At 39.9% G+C, this 18,795-nt stretch overlaps 2 protein-coding genes across 3 annotated transcripts in view; both read left to right on the forward strand.

The window, feature by feature from the left end:
• Positions 1-18,795, forward strand: part of agbl4 (AGBL carboxypeptidase 4) — a 754,546-nt gene that overhangs the window by 543,086 nt on the left and 192,665 nt on the right. The gene's annotated exons all lie outside the window — the stretch shown is intronic.
• The window catches only part of bend5 (BEN domain containing 5), a 29,607-nt gene continuing 18,508 nt past the window's right edge, over positions 7,697-18,795 (forward strand). The window contains exons 1-4 of the mRNA XM_057841340.1: positions 7,697-8,078; positions 8,936-9,066; positions 10,709-11,177; positions 14,260-14,408. Of these exons, the coding sequence (XP_057697323.1) occupies positions 7,895-8,078; positions 8,936-9,066; positions 10,709-11,177; positions 14,260-14,408 (933 nt within the window). The 5' untranslated portion in view covers positions 7,697-7,894. The remainder of the gene's footprint in view (positions 8,079-8,935; positions 9,067-10,708; positions 11,178-14,259; positions 14,409-18,795) is intronic.

The following is an 18,795-nucleotide window of genomic DNA, read 5'->3' on the forward strand; positions in this document are numbered from 1 at the left end:
CATTTGATTGGCTAAGATAGTGTCAGCATTGATAAAATAGCTGCCACCACTTACAATGGCCAGTTCCTGAAAAATACTCACTTTTATTCACGTTTTTCTCCACTATTACAAATCAGAAAAATTAAAATTGCGTTTTGCCAATTTATTAAACAAGATTCTTTCCGCTGGGATAGACATGATAAAGTTGTTTTCTTTCCCTATAATTTCTCAGGAATACTACATGAATCTCAATAGCAACATTTGGCCAAATGCATAAAGCGTACTATATTTACAGCTACTCGAAATGAGGATTGTTTGGCCTTGGCAGAGGTCTGCGCTTGGCTGAGTGCCATTCTTCTTTTAGTGTGGTTGCCACTTGAAAAGAGCACCTTATTTATTAAAAGTGTTTCAGCTATTTTTGAGCAATAAAATAATGCTTAAGTGTTCTTCAGCTATAAATATGTTTACTTGTTTCTAGATATTTACTTTGTAAAGTACATAACCAAATCAACCATTACATTTTCATGGTACGTCTTCGTCTACCGAAGTAAAAACACAAGTGATGCCTGTGTGATATTTCCCAACTGTGGCTGACATGGATTTAAGCCATCATTCAAACAAAGAGATCTTTTTATCGTCTCTCCAGGAAGTTGTCCATTATCTTTGCCGCACCCAAATGGACCCTGAAATGTATTTATATTGGAGAAAGTGCTTTTGAATTGTATTAACCTCCCCAGGCAGCAAAAATAATATGATGTGAACCATTAAAAAATGCCCTTCCCCTCTTTGCCTTCTTTAAAGCAGACACAGTAGTCTTGTGTTGACAAGTCCAGTAGCCTCGAGGACAGTACAGAACACAAGTTTATATTAGGAGTAATATTCTGTTCTATTTACTGCCCAAATCTTTTGGTTTATCGCTTGTTTTCCTGTTATAGCTTTTGAACCTCTGATCAAGTGGCAGACTGAGAGGCTGATCTATTGGCTATGCATGCATTCACAGATAAATGAAAATGCCGCACATCGACACACTGTTGAGTGTTTAGCTCCATGATTCCCACATCCATACTTGAACTCAGAAGAAGCTCTTTTAAGGACATCAGTATCCATCTTACACTAGTCAGAGAGTGCGGTGACCAAATACCATGGGCATGTTAAAATGGTTAAAACTAGCCTGAAATGAACACCTCGAAATTTTTAAATAATATACCAGAGGAGACACAAAGGCGCCAGAAAATTTCTGCATCAATTCATTTTCAATTAATGCAGCTGAAGTGGAACAAAACTGTTTGTGTTGAATAGTCACTGTGCTATTCTTCAACAGAGTTACATCTGAACAGCCTATGTCCTCTCAGATGAGACAACTGTGTCTGGTGGCCTTTTGGTCTCAGAATAAATGAGTGATCAACCAGGGAACACATGATGTAGGTCAATGAAATCTGATCAGACATGTAATATTCTTGTCATTGATACTTCAAGTATTTTCTATAAGACAGAAGAGAACTCAAAGTTGTAAGATACAGTGGAACTTTAAAGGTCAAAATCTTTGTTCTTAAATGTTTTTCCACTAAGAAAACAGTGGAAATTGAAATTAACTGTCACCGACTTAAAGTTTTTTTTTTATCAGGTTTTGTTAGCTGCATACTGTGGATTTGACTCGTGGTTTAGTCTAGTAAATACTCTTTCCATAAGTAAAACCTTTTTTCTTGTCATCTCTGGTGGTCACATTTTTTTCACCACATCCCATTATACTTGCGGAAATAAAAGATCCTTGCATGGTTTAGCCTTTTAGCTTTGGTCCCCATTAATCATGATCAATGAAAATTAACAATTAGAATCCTGCTTTTCATCCCCCTAAAAAAGTTTGTTTCATTTGTATTAATATTTTTCAGTTAGCGGCAGTGGAACATTGGTTGGTTTCCAGTTCCGAGCAACTTATCATTTTGAGACAGAAAATAGGGATAAGAAGTTTCTGAAAATATATTTTCAGCTTAATAGCGAGTTTGATTAATACTGACACGTTGAGCACCTAAATAGTACATTCTTGCTGTAAAATACACACAAAAGTGAGAATGCATGTTTCATGGCATTCACCACCTACGAAACTCCTCTTTTCAATTGGTCACTGACTCATTTTATGACGATTCTTCAGTTCTACAGCAATGAGTCATGTCGGTTTTTATTTATTTATTTATTTATTTATTTTTAACAATCCTGCAAATACACTCAATTCCCCTATTTATGTAGTGGAGTAAAAACATTCGCCCTTTCTCAAATTCTTACCTACTTACAATTTGCCCACTTGTTGAACTACAAACTCACGTTTGGGATCATCAAACACTTGTTTGTCTACGCTTAGACAAAGATACCCAAAGTACACTGGCAGAGCTAGGTGGGGGGCGCGGCTGCATCAGGGCTTAAAGGGGGCTTGGTTCGTGGGTGTAAAGGGGGCGTGGTTGGGAAAGGAAGGCTCTAAAACAAATGTAACATGATGTGATATAATGTGATATTATCAGTGTTGTTAACAACGGCCAATATAACGGCGTTACTAACGGCGTTATTTTTTATCAGTAATGAGTAATCTAATTAATTACTTTTCTCATCTTGGCATCGCGTTACTGTTACTGAGGCGGGAAAGGCGTGCGTTACTATGCGTTACTAAGTTGGTTGAATAATAAAAGTCTGAGAGAGACGGACTCACGGAGACGAGAGAGCAGAGAAGGAGTGGGGAGGACGCCGTTGCAAACACGATGCTAGGTGGCTCCAATCGGTCTTTGTCAGTCATGTGCCCAAACCAGCGGACACGCCTCCATGCGCCATTTTGAGTGTACCACGGATGTAAGCAAACCAGAACAGGAGTAGCTCCGACGCCACATAACTGCTTCCAACTTCATCGCTGGATATAAAATAAACTCCCTCGTTTACCTGAGTGTAGCCATAGCCTACAAACTACGCCCACATGATACGGTAGATATCACATATTATAGAACTAGATGCAAATGACAGAGACGGCTGCATTGGCAACATGTTTTAAGGACTACATGCATTAGTAAACAGCCGCCATCTTAAAGCAGTAAACCTCGCAGCAAGGCTCTGATATAGCGATCCTTCCTCGCAAACCTAAGTAACTTTTTTTTAAATTTTATTTTTAAATGCTCCTAAATCGGCAAAATCTTGACTTAAATCTATCTTTAAATGATGAAACAGTTTTAAAACTTACACATGTTGATTGTTGAAAGTTGACAGAAGGGAACTAATGCAATAATGGGAGCAATTTTAACAACTTTAACGGTTGATTCACAACTTTAAATGACTTCCACACATAGCAAAGGTTACTATCTAGTTATCACAAGACCCTTGTGTCTAGTTAAGTGGAGGGTAAAGAATTGGGCTAGGGCCAATTGTTCCCAAAACCCTTTAAACTTCACATTGTGTGACCTTTTTTTTTTTTTTTCTTTTGTAAAGAAAAACATGAAAATTATCACTAGTTACTTTGCCAAGTAACTAATTACTCTTACATTCAGGTAAATGAGTTACTAACGCAATTACTTTTTGGGACAAGTAATTTGTAACTGTAATTAATTACTTTTTTAAAGTAAAATTAACAACACTGGATATAATATAGTGTTTCAGTGTTAAAATATCTCTGCCAGCCCCCGGCCCCCACCACACACACATACACCGCTCGGCCGGTCATCAGGAGGGACCTGCAAGTCATGAGCCACAAGTATCGTATCGTATTTATTTTATGAATAAATACATAAATTCAGCTTGGTCTCCGGTACCACTCCTCTTGAGAAGGTTTGGAGTTTTGGACACTCTTTCATTCTGGAGTTGCCCACGGTGAGAGGCGGTGAGCAGGTGTAAGCATACTCTTTGGCCCCTGGCTCAATTCCTGTATATTGGGGTTCACCCCAGGGTACGGGAAGGTAACCTCCCTCTTCCTTCGGATGGGGGGACAGATCCTTACCTTAGAATTTGCTTATGCACAAAACAGAAACTCCCATGCCCTATTTAGTACCTGCTGAGGGTTCCACAGCCAGGACGAAGCACACACTGCTCCTCCTGACCCTGAGGTTCGAATTCCTGACGGACCCTCCTCTCCTGAATAGACCTTACAAGGGAGACTGAGAAGTTTAATACCCCTATAGTTGGAGCACACCCTCCAGTCCATGATGTTGCAGAGGCATGTCAGCCAAGACAACCCTACAACATCCATAGTCGTCAGGAACTGATCTCATCCACCCCTGGGGCACCAATTTTCAATTGGCTTGTTTTGTCATAGATGTTATATAGGCAGTAATTTTAATTCTAATTTAAGATTTTTTTTCTCAACATCAAGCTAAAATAATAGTCCTAGTAAACCAAGTCGTGTGTAAATCTGTCTAGAATTTGGTGAGTTAAAAGTATTTTCGTGGAGAAAATCACTCACCTTAAGTCCGCTACAATAGAGCCTGCCAGAAAAGTCCTCCAGCTGGCCCTCCTCACTTACGTTGCCGACTCTATCTTTGGATATCTATGAGGTATGAGACAGCACACGTTAATATCCAGATGAAAATTACGCATGTAAATGGAACAGGTCCTAAAAAAACCATGTCAAAAAATGAAAATAACTGCTGTAGCGTTATTTTACAAGTAGAAAATGAATATGATAGTCAAATCTTGCTGGCTTTTACTATTTCGTAGTTATTCTATACAAAACAATGCATCAAGGAACGTCCACTTGATTTTCAGATTTTCTGGGTATGACGTCAATTCCATAATTAATGATCATACCTAGCTTTCTAGCGCTGCACTGGCTAGTCCATGTTGACAGAATAACAAAACGGTCACATGGCAACAACAAAATAGAAACCATGCCAGCAGACTGCAAAAATCTGCAGGTCATTCTGGGTGTGACATCATATTGTTTGGAGATTTTTTTTTTTTTTTTTTGTGGGCGGGTCGAAGACATCTGAGAAAGGAAGACTAGCAACTACTTTCATTAATAAGCCTGTTTTGTCACTTTTTTTGTTGGATTTATGTAAAAAAATACGGTCTACTGTCATTTTAAAGTCACTCCTTGAAGCAGTTTATTGCACCTTTAAGATCAGGTGAATTAATTTTATTTTTACATTATGACAATGGTCAAGTTCTATTATTTTGGGCATGAGAATTGTATTGTGTGGCATAGGGGCAGGTGTCTCCAACCTATTCCACAAAGGGCCGCTGTGGGTGTAGGATTTCATTCCAGCCTCACTAAATGACACCTTTTCACCAATCTGGTGTTTTACAAGAGCAATCAGTTGATTGCAGTCAGGTGGTGCATGTTTTAGCAGAAACCTCATTGGTTCAACCGTCTGTGCTGGACAGTGGTCCATGAGGACCAGTTTGGAGACCCCTAGATAGGATGTTAGAATGGCCTGAAACGCATGACACATGCACTGCACTCATACCTGTCAAGTTGTACGGTTTCGGCATAATTTGTACAAGTGAGCACTGATTTTTAAATGTGTACGCTGTACATTCAAAATCTGTACGTTTTTCGTGCATTACGTTTTTTTTTTTTCTCCGTTCGGATTTTATCACCGTTTCGGCAACGAAACAATGTGCGTTACTATGCATTACTAGGTTGGTTGAAGGACGCGAGAAAAGTCACACGGAGAAAGAAGAGCGGGAGTGGGAAAGGGGGAGTTGTGACGCTGTCGCAAATGCGATGCTAGGCCATTTGGGTCCAATAATACCTGACTGTAGCCATCAGCCTACAAACTACGGCCACATGATGCTACACTAGATATCACTTGTACATGAACTAGATGTGAAATGATACACTTGCCGGCGTTGGTAAACAGCCGCCATCTTAAAACAGTCAACTTCTCAGAAAGGCTCTGTTGTGGTGAACCTTCCTAGTGAACTTAAGTAACCTTTTATCTATAATACTCCTAAATCAGAAAAATCTTGACTTGAATCTATATTTAAATGATGAAACAGTTTTAAAACTTTCACATGTCGAAAGTAGACAGAAAGGAACTAATGCAAAAACGGGAGAAATTTTAACAACTTTAACGGTTGATTCACAACAATAAATGACTTCCAAAAATAGCATAGTTTACTATGTTTTTTTTTTTTTTTTTTTTTAAATAAAAACATGAAAGGTAATTAGTTACTTTGCCAAGTAACTAATTACTCTTAGAGTCAGGTTACTGAGTTACTAACTCAATTACTTTTTGGGAGAAGGAATTTACAACTGTAATTATTTTTTTAAAGTAAGATTAACAACACTGGTCATAAAGATGCAATCTGCAGAATGAAAAGTGACGAAAGCGGAGATTTTATTCTGCCAATTTGTTGCCGAACACAATGTGTCTGCAACTATTGCTAATCACTTCTCAGAATTAGCAAAATAAATGTTCCCTAACTCAAACATTGCATCGGTAAGTTAATTTTATCAATAATTGGACACACTAACAAACTACCTTCAAGTCAAACTGAATTGCGAGCTGAAGTGCCATGAAGTGCAGCCATCAAAAGACATGATAGAAATTGTAAAAGTGCTACATACAACAATAACAAAAGTAACTGTTGAATTTTAGTATAATGATGTAGCTGAAGATATTGATTGTTCTTTGATTGCACCAGGTTATATGTGACAATATCACCAATAAATTCATATTACCTTATTGGCCTGAATATAAGACGGCCCTGATTATAAGACGACCCCCTCTTTTGCAAGATTCAAGTTTGAAAAAAAGAGTTTTTGAACACCAAATTAATTTTTATACAGAAAATAATTACAGTACATCCGAAACAAATGATTATAACAATATATTTGAGAGAAAAAGCATGTTATTTTGCCTCATACAAATCTTAATATCTGAACATTTAAAAAAGTAAACTAAAGTGCAATCACATTCGTAAATGAATGGCTTCTGGTTTTTGAAATATAAATAAACCAATCTATTGTGATAAAACAACAAAATTGCAATAACTGCATTAACCATCAAAGTGAAGTCTAGCTGTAACTGTAGTCTTGAAACAAATCTGAATAAGGAAAAACATCTCAATAAAATAATGCAAACTGGCTAAACTAAAAAGAGTAGCTAAGATGACAGAACATCACTTCAATGATATCTGGCGCCATCTCGCGTCGTGAATGGGGAGAGTAGCTGAGATCTGCCATGACAGAACATCGCTTCAATGACATCTGACGCCATCTAGCGTCGTGAATGACTATAATGTCTTGACCGCGAATTTAAGACGACCCCCTTTTTTTCAGTTTTTAAATACGAGCCAATACGGTATTTTAAAAATTGAGTTTAATTTTTGTTTCATATTGCACGCTATATAAAACGTAAGATTAGTCACCAATTTGTAAGGGCATACGCCACTATTTGTAAGATTGCCAATGGCCACGGGTTGACAGGTATGTGCACTGGACTTGAGTACCTTGATTCAGAATGTAATTAACCAAACGTGCATGTTTTGGGAACGTGGGAGTTACGCTTGAAAACTCACTCAAGCATGAGAAAACAATACATATTGGGAAAAACATCCAATTTCCAAACAGAGGGGCCATAATCATTTTTTTAAACCCCTGACCTTAGAATGGTGAGCCAGATGTGCTAGCTACTGGCTTGCCAATTGCAATGTACCTATGTATGATCAACACATGAAGGAATGAAAAAGTTGTCGGGAGGGAGAAAAAAAAGCACCATTCAAATTATTATTTTTTTAATTTCCTTTGGCATGACATTTATCATGGAAACATATTTTGTCTGTTAGTTATGCCTTGATGCTGTGCCCCGCTGATGTGCACAAGACATAAGCAACCGAGCGCCGACATGTGTCACAACCTTCCCTATGTGTATATTTTTTATACTTTGTGAACGGGGGGAAGCAAGTCAACCTTCAAAAGTACACGACCTAGGAAAATAAAATAATGTATGCTTTTGTTCGATTCTTTGAAGACGATATGTGTTGCGCGTTGCCTGTTTCCAACATCCAAGATTTCAGCCCTGAACACGGATCCGATTTCGATCATCAAAAGGTGTATGTGGTTCGCAGGGCTCGAGAGAATGGCAGCTCAGGCCAGCCTTGCGAGGCTCACATTCTTGCCCTTGCAGGTAAGTTATTTATTCTTTTTCTTTCGAATCTAATTTCCCACGAATGGCGTCGATGTGTGTCCAAACACGGAAATGTGTGAAGTTATTTCATCGGACCTTCAAGAGCTCAGCTGACACCCGATAGCCGCATTGACGTCCTGACTAGCTTTGCATATTAGCGAGGTACGCTATAATAACTTTGCGACGATTGTTGTAACGCGTTAAAACTTGTGTAAGGACTGCTGTTATATTCTTGTTTGGCGTGTAACGTTAGCCAAGGACGTCGTTTGTTTACAACACGGAGCTAACGTCTGTTAGCTCGTCGCTGTATACGGTAGTTGTTAGCATGCTAGAGCTAGCTGTCTGCACACGTAGGGCTGTCATAACATGAACATAAAGCACAAGGGAAGAGCCGCATGGCATACGCGCTTTTTCTAAAGTCAATGCCGACTTTTGTGCGTTGAAAGGTGCGTTTGTCATGTTTGACTTTTGTATTTATGTCACAAAGAAGATGCGCCGCTGCGGTGTATTTCCAGACAAGCCCGCAGACAGCATAACGTGACAGGGCATTTTTTGTTTTGTTTTACATGGTTATAGTCTTACTCTTACCCGTTCTCGTTGACTGTCTAATAGTGTTTAGTTTTACACACGACCTCGTTAATCCCCGTCAGTGAGCTGTCTGGGATGTGACATCTATTTAGTCAACGTCTTGTCCGTGTACAATGCGGTTAAAAACTGCACTTGCATCCCTACAAAGATTTAATGTTCCATTTTTTCCCCCAACGTGTTTTAGTGAATGTGAATCTGGCAGGAAGATGAGGAGAATTTTATTAAGATGGAAAAGACACTTGATGAGTTTGTGTCTTGATTTTTTGCAGATACTGTAGAGGACTTTGAGAACTTGATAATGCAAAAGAAGATGAAAATTCCCAAGATGTCAATCAAGAATTCGGGAAATTCAATTGAGAACAGTTATGGGGAGGAGAGGATGCCTCTCAGGCATAAAAAGGTAGGAACAAATGGAAGGATGGAAAATATGCATGACAAATGATAAATTAAAAAAAAATAATAATAATAACGCTATCAAATCAACCCGCAAAAAGAATACAATTATCTGTCACGTATTTGGCTTAGTACTGGAAGATTTTCTCATATCAGAAAAAGCTTGTTTCATTGTTTGTATACACCAAGGCAAACAAAATGTCAAACATCACTCCGAAAGTCTGTTGTTTTAATGTAAGCTTGAATTTGTTATTGAATGTGATCTTACTCTTTTGAGTTATTGCGAAATGTTTTTATAAAATGAAAAAAGAGGGCTGAATGTAACATAATTATATATGGTGGGTGTATATGAACACCCCAAATCCCTCACACTATTTTTTTACCATATGGTGGATTAACACAAATTCCAGCACTCTGGACAGATGCCCTTTCACGGACAAATCCTCTGAGCGGCTCATCAGGAACTCTGTGACTCCTCTTTAGTTCTATGTGCAATTCCTGCAGTCATCAAAAAACATGCCCACAGTGTGCATATTTTTTCACCCCCAAGGGTTCATCTTAAGTTTTTAGTTCTCAGTGTCATAGTAGACAAATGTTTGTTATTGGACATTAGGAGCATCTGTAGGTCAAATGTTTGGGGGGGGGGGGGGGGGGGGTTACCATTAGAGGTGTGCGAAATTTCCGATTCTTAGATTATTCGCGATTCGGCCGTGGAAGATTCGAGAACGATTCACAAACATCCAAATTCCGATTATTGAAATATGTCAAGTAAAGCGGAAGTAAAACACACTCAGCTCTTCGGGACTCAATGAGGTACGGAGCAAGAGTAGCTAAACATCATGCTTGTCATTACCCGGCCCCTCGGGTAATGCCAATGCTCAACTCACGGCTCTAGCTCAACTCATGCCGCGAGATAAAAAAAGCAACAACATACCTGACTGCTGCCGAAAGCTGCTACAAAGTACGTCCACAATACATAATGTTAAGGTAGATAATCATATTTATATAGGACTAGATTTAGTATAGACTCGGTGACTCGGTGGCGATACCAGCACATGTAGAGAAAGCTAGATGCGGGCGTTAGTAAACGGCCGCCATCTTAAAGCAGTAGACTTCCCTGCAAGGCTGTTGTAGCGAACCTTCCAAGCGAACCTAATTAACTTTTTATCTAAAATACCCCTAAATCGGTAAAATAATGACTGGAATCTATGTTTAAAATAGTTTTAAAGCTTTCACATGTCGAAAGTAGACAAAAGGGAAATTATGGAATAATAATAGCTGCTGATACAGAATGGGGATTTGAGTATATTATTTATTGTTTTTAACTGTTAACTTGATACTGAAATAGTCGTTTATTTAAGCCTGCGAGGCTTTTTTTTTTTTTTTTTTTTTTTAAATACAGTTTTTGTAACTAATGTACAAAACATTAGCAGCTAATAGCGGGGGGGCGGGGGCATCAATAATCGATTTATAATCGAATCGTAGCCTCTGAATCGTAATCGAATCGTTAGGTGCCCAAAGATTCCCACCTCTAGTTACCATCAATACTTAGATCTAAATACGAATAATACACATTAAGAAAATATCCCAAACTGTACAGACCTCTAAATTGTCATCTCTGTTTTTTTGGGGGGGTTTTTAACCTGAAGGCCCTATCTCAAGACCATGGACGCCCCATTTCAAACTCCTCCAAAAGTTTGGCAGCAGTTGTTGCTCGTCTAGAAAGAAATGCCGCCAACTCCTGTATGGAAGGTGAAGAGGATCTAGATGAGGAGCGACTTGCTGAGGAGGGAGATGATGCGGATGACGAAGATGAAGATATGGAAGCAGAACAACAGGAGCACCTTAATTTCCATCAACAGCAGCAACATCTTGAAGTGGACACGGACGTGGCTGCTGCAGTGGTTCCTCGCGTCCTTTACGAGGAGCTGGTCGTCAGCTATAGGCAACAGGAGGAGGAGATGAGGAGGCTGCAGCAGGAACTGGAAAAGACCCGTCGGCAGCTCATGCAGCAGACCAAGAAACTCAAGGAATATGGCAGCCTACTGACTGAAGTCAAAGAACTCAGGGACTTCAATCGACGGCTGCAGGATGTGCTTCTCATGAGGCTAGGCAGTGGTAAGGCAACAGGCGTGCACACACACACGTTAACTTTTTTATACCTATGAAATAAGGATGTTCCGATGGCATATTTTTGCACCCGAATCACAGAGTCCCGATTCAATGCCGAAAAAAATTTGGTTTTTTTTTTCAATGGTTTTGTTTCTATTTGAACAAAAGTTTCAAACATGTTATACAGTACAGTACTTTTCACAGTACTTCCTCTTCTGCTTTTTCCGGGAGTGTTGCGGAGTATAAAACATATATTTTTGCATCTTTTGTCAATGCCATGGGGGGGGGGGGGGGGGGGGCATTACAATATATTGCGATATTAAATTGGAGGAATTTTCACCAGATAACTTCATTTGATTTGATAACTTGTTTGGGATAGGCCTGAATGATATTGGGAAAAAATACACGGCAATATACAGTGGGGAGAACAAGTATTTGATACACTGCTAATGGGTTTCCCATTGACTGTGTATCAAATACTTGTTCTCCCCACTGTATATTCCCAAGGCTCCACACTTATTTTTTGCACTGGTTGTAGTGGTGCGCCTAACTTTTTTCTTAAATTGTACCAGTGCAAAATGTAGGTGCACCCACAGTTTTCATTGCTTCACCTTTAACACTGTTCTTATATGACTTATATGAGTGAGTCCACTTAAATTTGCTCATGCTGCCGAGAACAGCCTCACTTACACAATGAATGAGTTGGCACAGCACACTTCAGACGATGATTAACACATTTGTGCCTTTGATCGTGGAGTTACCGAGGCTTTTCTGGCCAGATCAAAGCTACAAACATGTCAGTCATCGTTAACTTTAAGTACCAAACGCCAGCTTCACCGGTGACAAAGAAAAAGTGTGGTCGCACTGCTTTGCAGTAGGGTGGCTGACAGGCTGTGGCGCTGTATGAGCATGAAGCAAAAAAAGATAAATACATATCTTTTTTAAATAAAAATCCAATCATTTTCACCCGATTCTAATCCTCTGAAAAAATGGTGCAATGGCCCGATTTTCCAAGTATGAATGATCATGCCTCTAACACAGGGGTGGGCAGACTATTCCACAAAGGGCCGCTGTGGGTGTGGGTTTTTGCTGCAACCCATCAAGAGGACACCTTTTCACCAATATGGTGTGTTATAAGTGCAATCAGTTGATTGCAGTCAGGCGCTTCTTGTTTCTATTGAAACCTCATTGGTTAAAAGCTCTGTGCTGGATCAGTTGGAACAAAGACCAGGACCCACTGCGGTCCTCGAGGACCGGTTTGCCTACCCCTGCTCTAACATCATACTTCACTGTCGGTATTTTGTGATTAGCAGTTCTGTGTTTGCATCAAACCCCCCTTCAAACCTCTGTTTTATTGAACCATTTTTACACTTTCATGTGGGACATTTCCAATTTTTAGCTTAAGATAAGGTTTCTGTCTTGCCACCCTAACTCAAAGCCCAGACATGAAGATGAGAGATTGTTCTCACATGTACTGTGCAGCAGATTCTTGCCAAAAATTCCTTTAGTTCCATCAATGTTGTTGGCAGCCTCTTGGCAGCCTCCCTAGCCAGTTTTCGTTTAGTCTTTTCAACAATTTTGGAAGGACGTCCAGTTCTAGGTAATGTCATTGCTGTGTCACATTTTCTCCACTTGATGCTGACCGTCTTCACTCTGTTCCATGGTATATTAACGTCTTGGGAAAAGCTTTTTTGCCCTTTCCTATCTGATACCTTTGAACAATGGAATTCCTCTGATGCTGCAGAAACTGTCTGCAGATCATGGCTGGCTCGTGTTGTAAGAGTTGGATGCAAAAATATATGTAAAGGCATATTGGAACAGCGAGACATTATTTCGGGATCATCGGAGGCACTTTCAATTTGAGCAGTTGTATGCTGTCTCCCACTTAACAGGAGTTTTAATGTGATTAGTGCTTTCTGATACTAGCAACATTCCCAGTTGTAAGAGAGTACACAGACTTGTGAAACCACATAATCTCAGTTGTTTTGACTTGCCTTCTATGAAAACCTTTTTTTTTTTTTTCCTTTCAATAGACAGGTGAAAAGTCTCTCTTTTTCTTATCACAAAAATCTGGTATTTGAACATAGGAGGGTAGATGTTTTAGATTAAGTGTATGTATATTCAAATCTCTAAAATAAAGAATGGAAATCGGGCCTAAATTGTTGCCCCAAAAACTTTTAACTCAAGTTATTTTGAGTAGCATGTAAACATCCTTTGCTGTTATACAAATACGTATAAAAATAATAACCTGATGTGTAAAAAAAAAACTACAACTAAAATAATCAATTCATAGGCATTGTCAAATTCTTGAGACAACTTGAATGCAAAAAGTAGTCAACGCTTTTTTTCATGATGTAGAAACCAAAAGTGTGGATTCGGGTCAGGTCACTCCTATAAAGAGTGAAGGTTAGTTTATTGTGCTTTGTGATAAACTGTATTTGACAGTGATAAATTGTTACAATAAGCAAGTGCTAAATTTAGTCTGTTTTCTTGACACAATAATTTTAAACACACAATTAAACCTCACAGTTATTTCAACAATGGGAATATAATTTAGCAAATGGTTATGAATAGGTCCAGTACGACCATAAATCTAGTCCTGGAATTTCAGTGGGCAAGTGTTTGCAAGTTCACTGCCTAGCAATGTACAAAAAGCACTTCAGCCAGATGTTGGTGTAACTTGAGCTTTAGATGTGGCCCAAGAAGCCTGGTCACTGGCTAGACTAACTAATGGACAAGCAAGAGATTAGCGCACCCTGGGGTGTCTTTGTATACAGGATGGAGTGCACTGCCTGATATTAAAACTCATCAGTTACGTTGGAGCTTAACATGGCCAGCCACCAAGCCAGCTTAACCACTGGGCTAAAATAACCTCCTGTCCCGAGGCACAGGCAAGTCTAGGCTGAGCCAGACAAACATTCGGGCACTTGTCCAGTACTTCAAACCTCAATCCTCATGTCAGCATGTGAGTTGATACAACATGACATTGTCTTGTGCAACTGGTTGTTTAGAGCCTTCCAGTAATATTGTTTGTTTTACTGATCCATTTGTTGTTTCCTCTAATGATTCCTCTAATTTTCGTTTATAGAGCCTATGCATGACAATGGCACTCAGACAATCAAGGCTGAGGTGGTTGAACCCATTGTGGAGACCCAGGAAACATTCAAAGAAGAAGCCAATACCAGTTCCAGCTACTCACCATCTCCTAAGACAGTCTACCCATGCAGCGATGGCAAGGTAAGCCTCTTTTAAACTTGTCTTCCAGACATACAATTACTAACTCTGTTTTCATTCCGTTTCGATATGATCGATGGACTTAACCTAGCAGTTACGTACGTTTTGTCAGTAAAGGGACTTTTCACACCAGCACAAGCAATGGCGCTGTCAACAAACTCAGTAATTGTGTATGAGGTGAAAGGGTTGTAGCTGCGTGTTTTGGGCGGAGCAGGAAAAATGAGGGAAGAGTCCCTAAAAAGAAACATGTTCTATTCCAGATCAGCAACGCTATGTCAGAAAGCATCTCCAATAGGAGAGGAGTTAGCGCTGGGATATCATGTTATTTTGGCAGACGTATTCACAAATAACGGCATAAGGACAATGGAGAAAACCTAAATAAATTAGCAAATTTGGGACACTGAATAAGATGATTTTAAACTTCCACTTGCTCAGTCTAAATATCTTGAGATGGTTTGGGTGGAACTGTAGCTCACCATTGACAACTCTCCACGTTTTTACTAAGGGTGTAACGGTTCATGTAGATGGATTGAACCGTTTTGGTTTTGCGTTTTCAGTTTGGTTCAGTAAGTACAGTCTTGGTTCTATGCATTTCTTTCCTCAAAAAATTCATTATTGGCGGAATCTAAGCGCTACGTGCGGAACAAACTGTGGGAGTTTCCTCTCGGACGCTGGGGCCTTCTTTTACTTCACTAATGATAGGCCGACTCGCATGAAGCAGCTGTCGGTATTGCAACGGACGACCAGGCTGCGCCTAGTGGGAGACGCTACAATCGGTAGCAGCGCAGGGAACACTTTTTAGCTTACCTATTATACCTGCTAATGGACAAAGACATGTGGATTAATCCAAAGTTATATCAACACTCCTGCATGGGTATTTTAACCCACTTAATTCAGCAAAATTCAACAATGAGTGTTGAACCTCCACATGAATAAATCAGATATTGTCACTGCAACCAGATATGTGGTTTCCGCAGAAAATGTGGATTTGTGAAGCTCTTTAACAAAAGAACTTTAAACTTGGATAATTACATTTTTTAAAGTTCTTTCTGCTAAGGATTCAAAGTTTACAGTTTTGCTTGTTTAGTCAGTATTTTATTTTATTATGTTTTAATTTAAGAAGCCTAAGTGTAATTTATTTGAAATATCACCCATTAAGGATCACTATTATTTATTTACACAAATAAATCAATCGGGCCATTTTTCAGAGGATCGAATCGGGTGAAAGGATCAGGGTTTTAATATTTTTCTAAGGGCTAAATTAGAGCAGGGCGGTAAACCGAAAATTTACCGTCACCGAAATTCTTCACGATGACCGACGTAATTTTGACCATGTCGGTAAATTCGGTAATTTAATAAAACAAGAAAATATAGTCTTTTTATCCGGCTTTAACGCTGTGTTGTTCGGCTATGTTCATTCCCCTTTAAGACAGCAGACAGTGTGCTTACGTATGGAGTCACATGGTTTTCAGGTAGCCAATCAAACAGAAGCCCAGTAGGCTAACGCTAGCAGCTAACGCTACAAGTAAAGGGGATGGAGTCGGGCTTAAGTTAGCTTCGCCAAACTTTCACCCGACATAAAGTAAACTCCTGGCGGGTTCCTGACGGGCTTTCACCCGCTGTCCTCCCTGGTTCTAAATATAGTCTTTTTATCCCGCTTTGACGCTGTGTTGTTCGGCTATGTTCATTCCCCTTTAAGAAAGCAGACAGTGTGCCTACGTATGGAGTCACGTGGTTGTCAGGAAGCCAATCAAACAGAAGCCCGGTAGGCTAACGCTAGCAGCTAACGCTACAAGTAAAGGGGATGGAGTCAGGGTTAAGTTAGCTTCGCCAAACTTTCACCCGACATAAAGTAAACTTTTGGCGGGTTCCAGACGGGCTTCCACCCGCTGTCCTCCCTGGTTCTCACGATATCAGGAGAGGATGCTTTCAGTGCTTACTTCTGGTAGCCAAGCCACAGGCTAACGATAGCGGCTAACAACGGCGACAAATGAACGTGAAAGAGTCGGACAGCGGCTATAACCTTGTCTAAACGGCTGAAATTAATGAGTGGACTGGGCACGGACTTCCATGTAGCAATCATCATGTGGCGGTATTTGGCATCTCTGTGTGATTGCTCTGAAAGCTTTCATGATGGTATCCCACACATACATGCGAGATATAAAAATGATTGAACGTTGGGTCAAGGAGCTATTAGTCTTTTACTGAATTTGTCATTTTGCCGAAAAAATGGCCGACTTAGGTCCACGCCCAGGTCAGATTCGTGAATGTAAACGCACCATTTTGAAAATTTTAGATCTCCTACGTCTCCTGAATAGTATCAACAATTTTGAAGATGATCCAACTAACTCCCTCTGTGACAAGGTCTCAAATGTGCACCCTGTTAATTGATAAAAATTTCACATTCAATCAAAATAGCCAATTTCCTGTTGGGTGTGGAATATGGGTTCAACAGACTTTTTGGAGCAGTTTTGCACAAGGTATCGACTCCCCAAATTTTATTGCTCTACGTTAAAAAAACTTAATAGGAAACGCCTTTTTGAAAAATTCAAGGGGGCGCCACTAAGCTCTTTTGTTACATTTTTTTGTAACGCCGCAAGATTATCGAAATCCACGCAAAGCCGCATGTTTGTGCAAAATTTGGTGAGTTTTTGTGCATGTTCAGGCCTCCAAATGTAAACTGTAATACAAATGGCTAAAAATTTCACATTCGATCCAAAATACCCGATTTTCTAATGGATTTGGAATATGGGTGCAAGAGACTTTTTGGAGCAGTTTTGCATAAGGTATAGACTCCCCAAATTTCATTGCTCTACGTTGAAAAAAACCCAATAGGAAAGGCCTTTTTTAAAACTCCTTTCTGTCGCCACTAGTTGGCACTGTAGAGTTGATGCAAATGACCCCTACAAGACCCTTCAGGGTATGACTCTCAACAAGCACGGGAAGTTTGGCGCAGATATGTTGTATATCTGCTGAATTATGACTGTTCAAAGTTTTTTGCGAGGCAAATTGTTGATGGTCATTTTCACTTTCCTGTTTGGACCCCTCCGCTTCAACGAAACCTCAATATTTTATATCAGACACCTGAACACAGGTCTTAAGGCACCCCTGATGCAGGTTTGAGGTCAACAGATTTTTTTCCCTTGGAGGAGGAACCTGTCTCGTAAAAAAAGGCATTTCCTGTTCTCACTATGGGGCGCTAGGCCTAATGGGTAATATTTCAATGCACTCGTGTTAAGGGTGGGATACCGCACATACATGCCAAATATTTAAAAGATTGAACGTTATGTCAAGGAACTATTAGTCATTTACTGAATTTGTCATTTTGCCGAAAAAATGGCCGACTTTGGCACCACGCCCAGGTCAGACCCGTGAATGAAAACGCACCATTTTAAAAACTTAAGCTCTCATATGTCTCCTGAACATTCTCACCAATTTTGAAGATGATCCAACTAACTCCCTCGGCGAAAAGGTCTCAAATGTGCACCCTGTAAATCGATAAAAATTTCATATTCGATCCAAAATAATAGATTTCCTGTTGGGTTTGGAATATGGGTGTAAATGCTTTTTTGGAGCGGTTTTGGACAAGGTATAGACTCCCCAAATTTCATCGCTCTACGCTGACAGACCCTAATGTTATAGGCCAATTTTAAAATTTCAAGGGGGCACCACTAAGCCATTTTGTTACATTTTTTTGCAACGTTGCAAAATTAACGAAACTTACAATTTTCCGCACGTATGTGCAAATTTTGGGGACTTTTCGTGCATGTTCAGGCCTCCAAATTGGCCGTTTTCATTTGCCCTGAAAAAAAAATAAAAAAAATAAAATAATCCTTTGCAAAACAATAGGGCCTTCGCACGCTTAGTGCTTGGGCCCTAATAATCCTTTGCAAAACAATAGGGCCTTCGCACGCTTAGTGCTCGGGCCCTAAAAAGCTGAAGAGGAAGTACTGTAAACCAGTGATCCCCAAACACCGGCTGGGACCGGTACCGGTCCGTGGCTCATTTGCTATCGGGCGGCAGTGAAATAATAAATCATTTGTTAACAACCACAATCTGGCATGTGCTTCTTGAAACCCATCTACTGCTCATCTACTCTATGGAATAATTCGAGTAGAGATTTGTGTGCATCACCATTTAGTGGTTGGCCGCTATTACTGGGGTGTTTGTACATCTATAGCAGACCAGCATTAGTCAATGTAAAAAGTAAAGTTAGCTGCTGTTGGCTGTGTGCTGCAGGACGCGACGTCTTTGGACAGCTTTTTTACGGGGAAACGGCCACCTGCTGGGCCAGAAAAGGAGACGACAACCAAGTCCATTCTGCATAATATGTGGCTAAAAACTAGCAAACCGAGGCAACAAAAGTGGATGAACTAAGAGCATCATACCT

The sequence above is a fragment of the Corythoichthys intestinalis genome, chromosome 7 (assembly GCF_030265065.1).
Source record: "Corythoichthys intestinalis isolate RoL2023-P3 chromosome 7, ASM3026506v1, whole genome shotgun sequence".
In the NCBI taxonomy this organism is placed as follows: Eukaryota; Metazoa; Chordata; class Actinopteri; order Syngnathiformes; family Syngnathidae; genus Corythoichthys; species Corythoichthys intestinalis.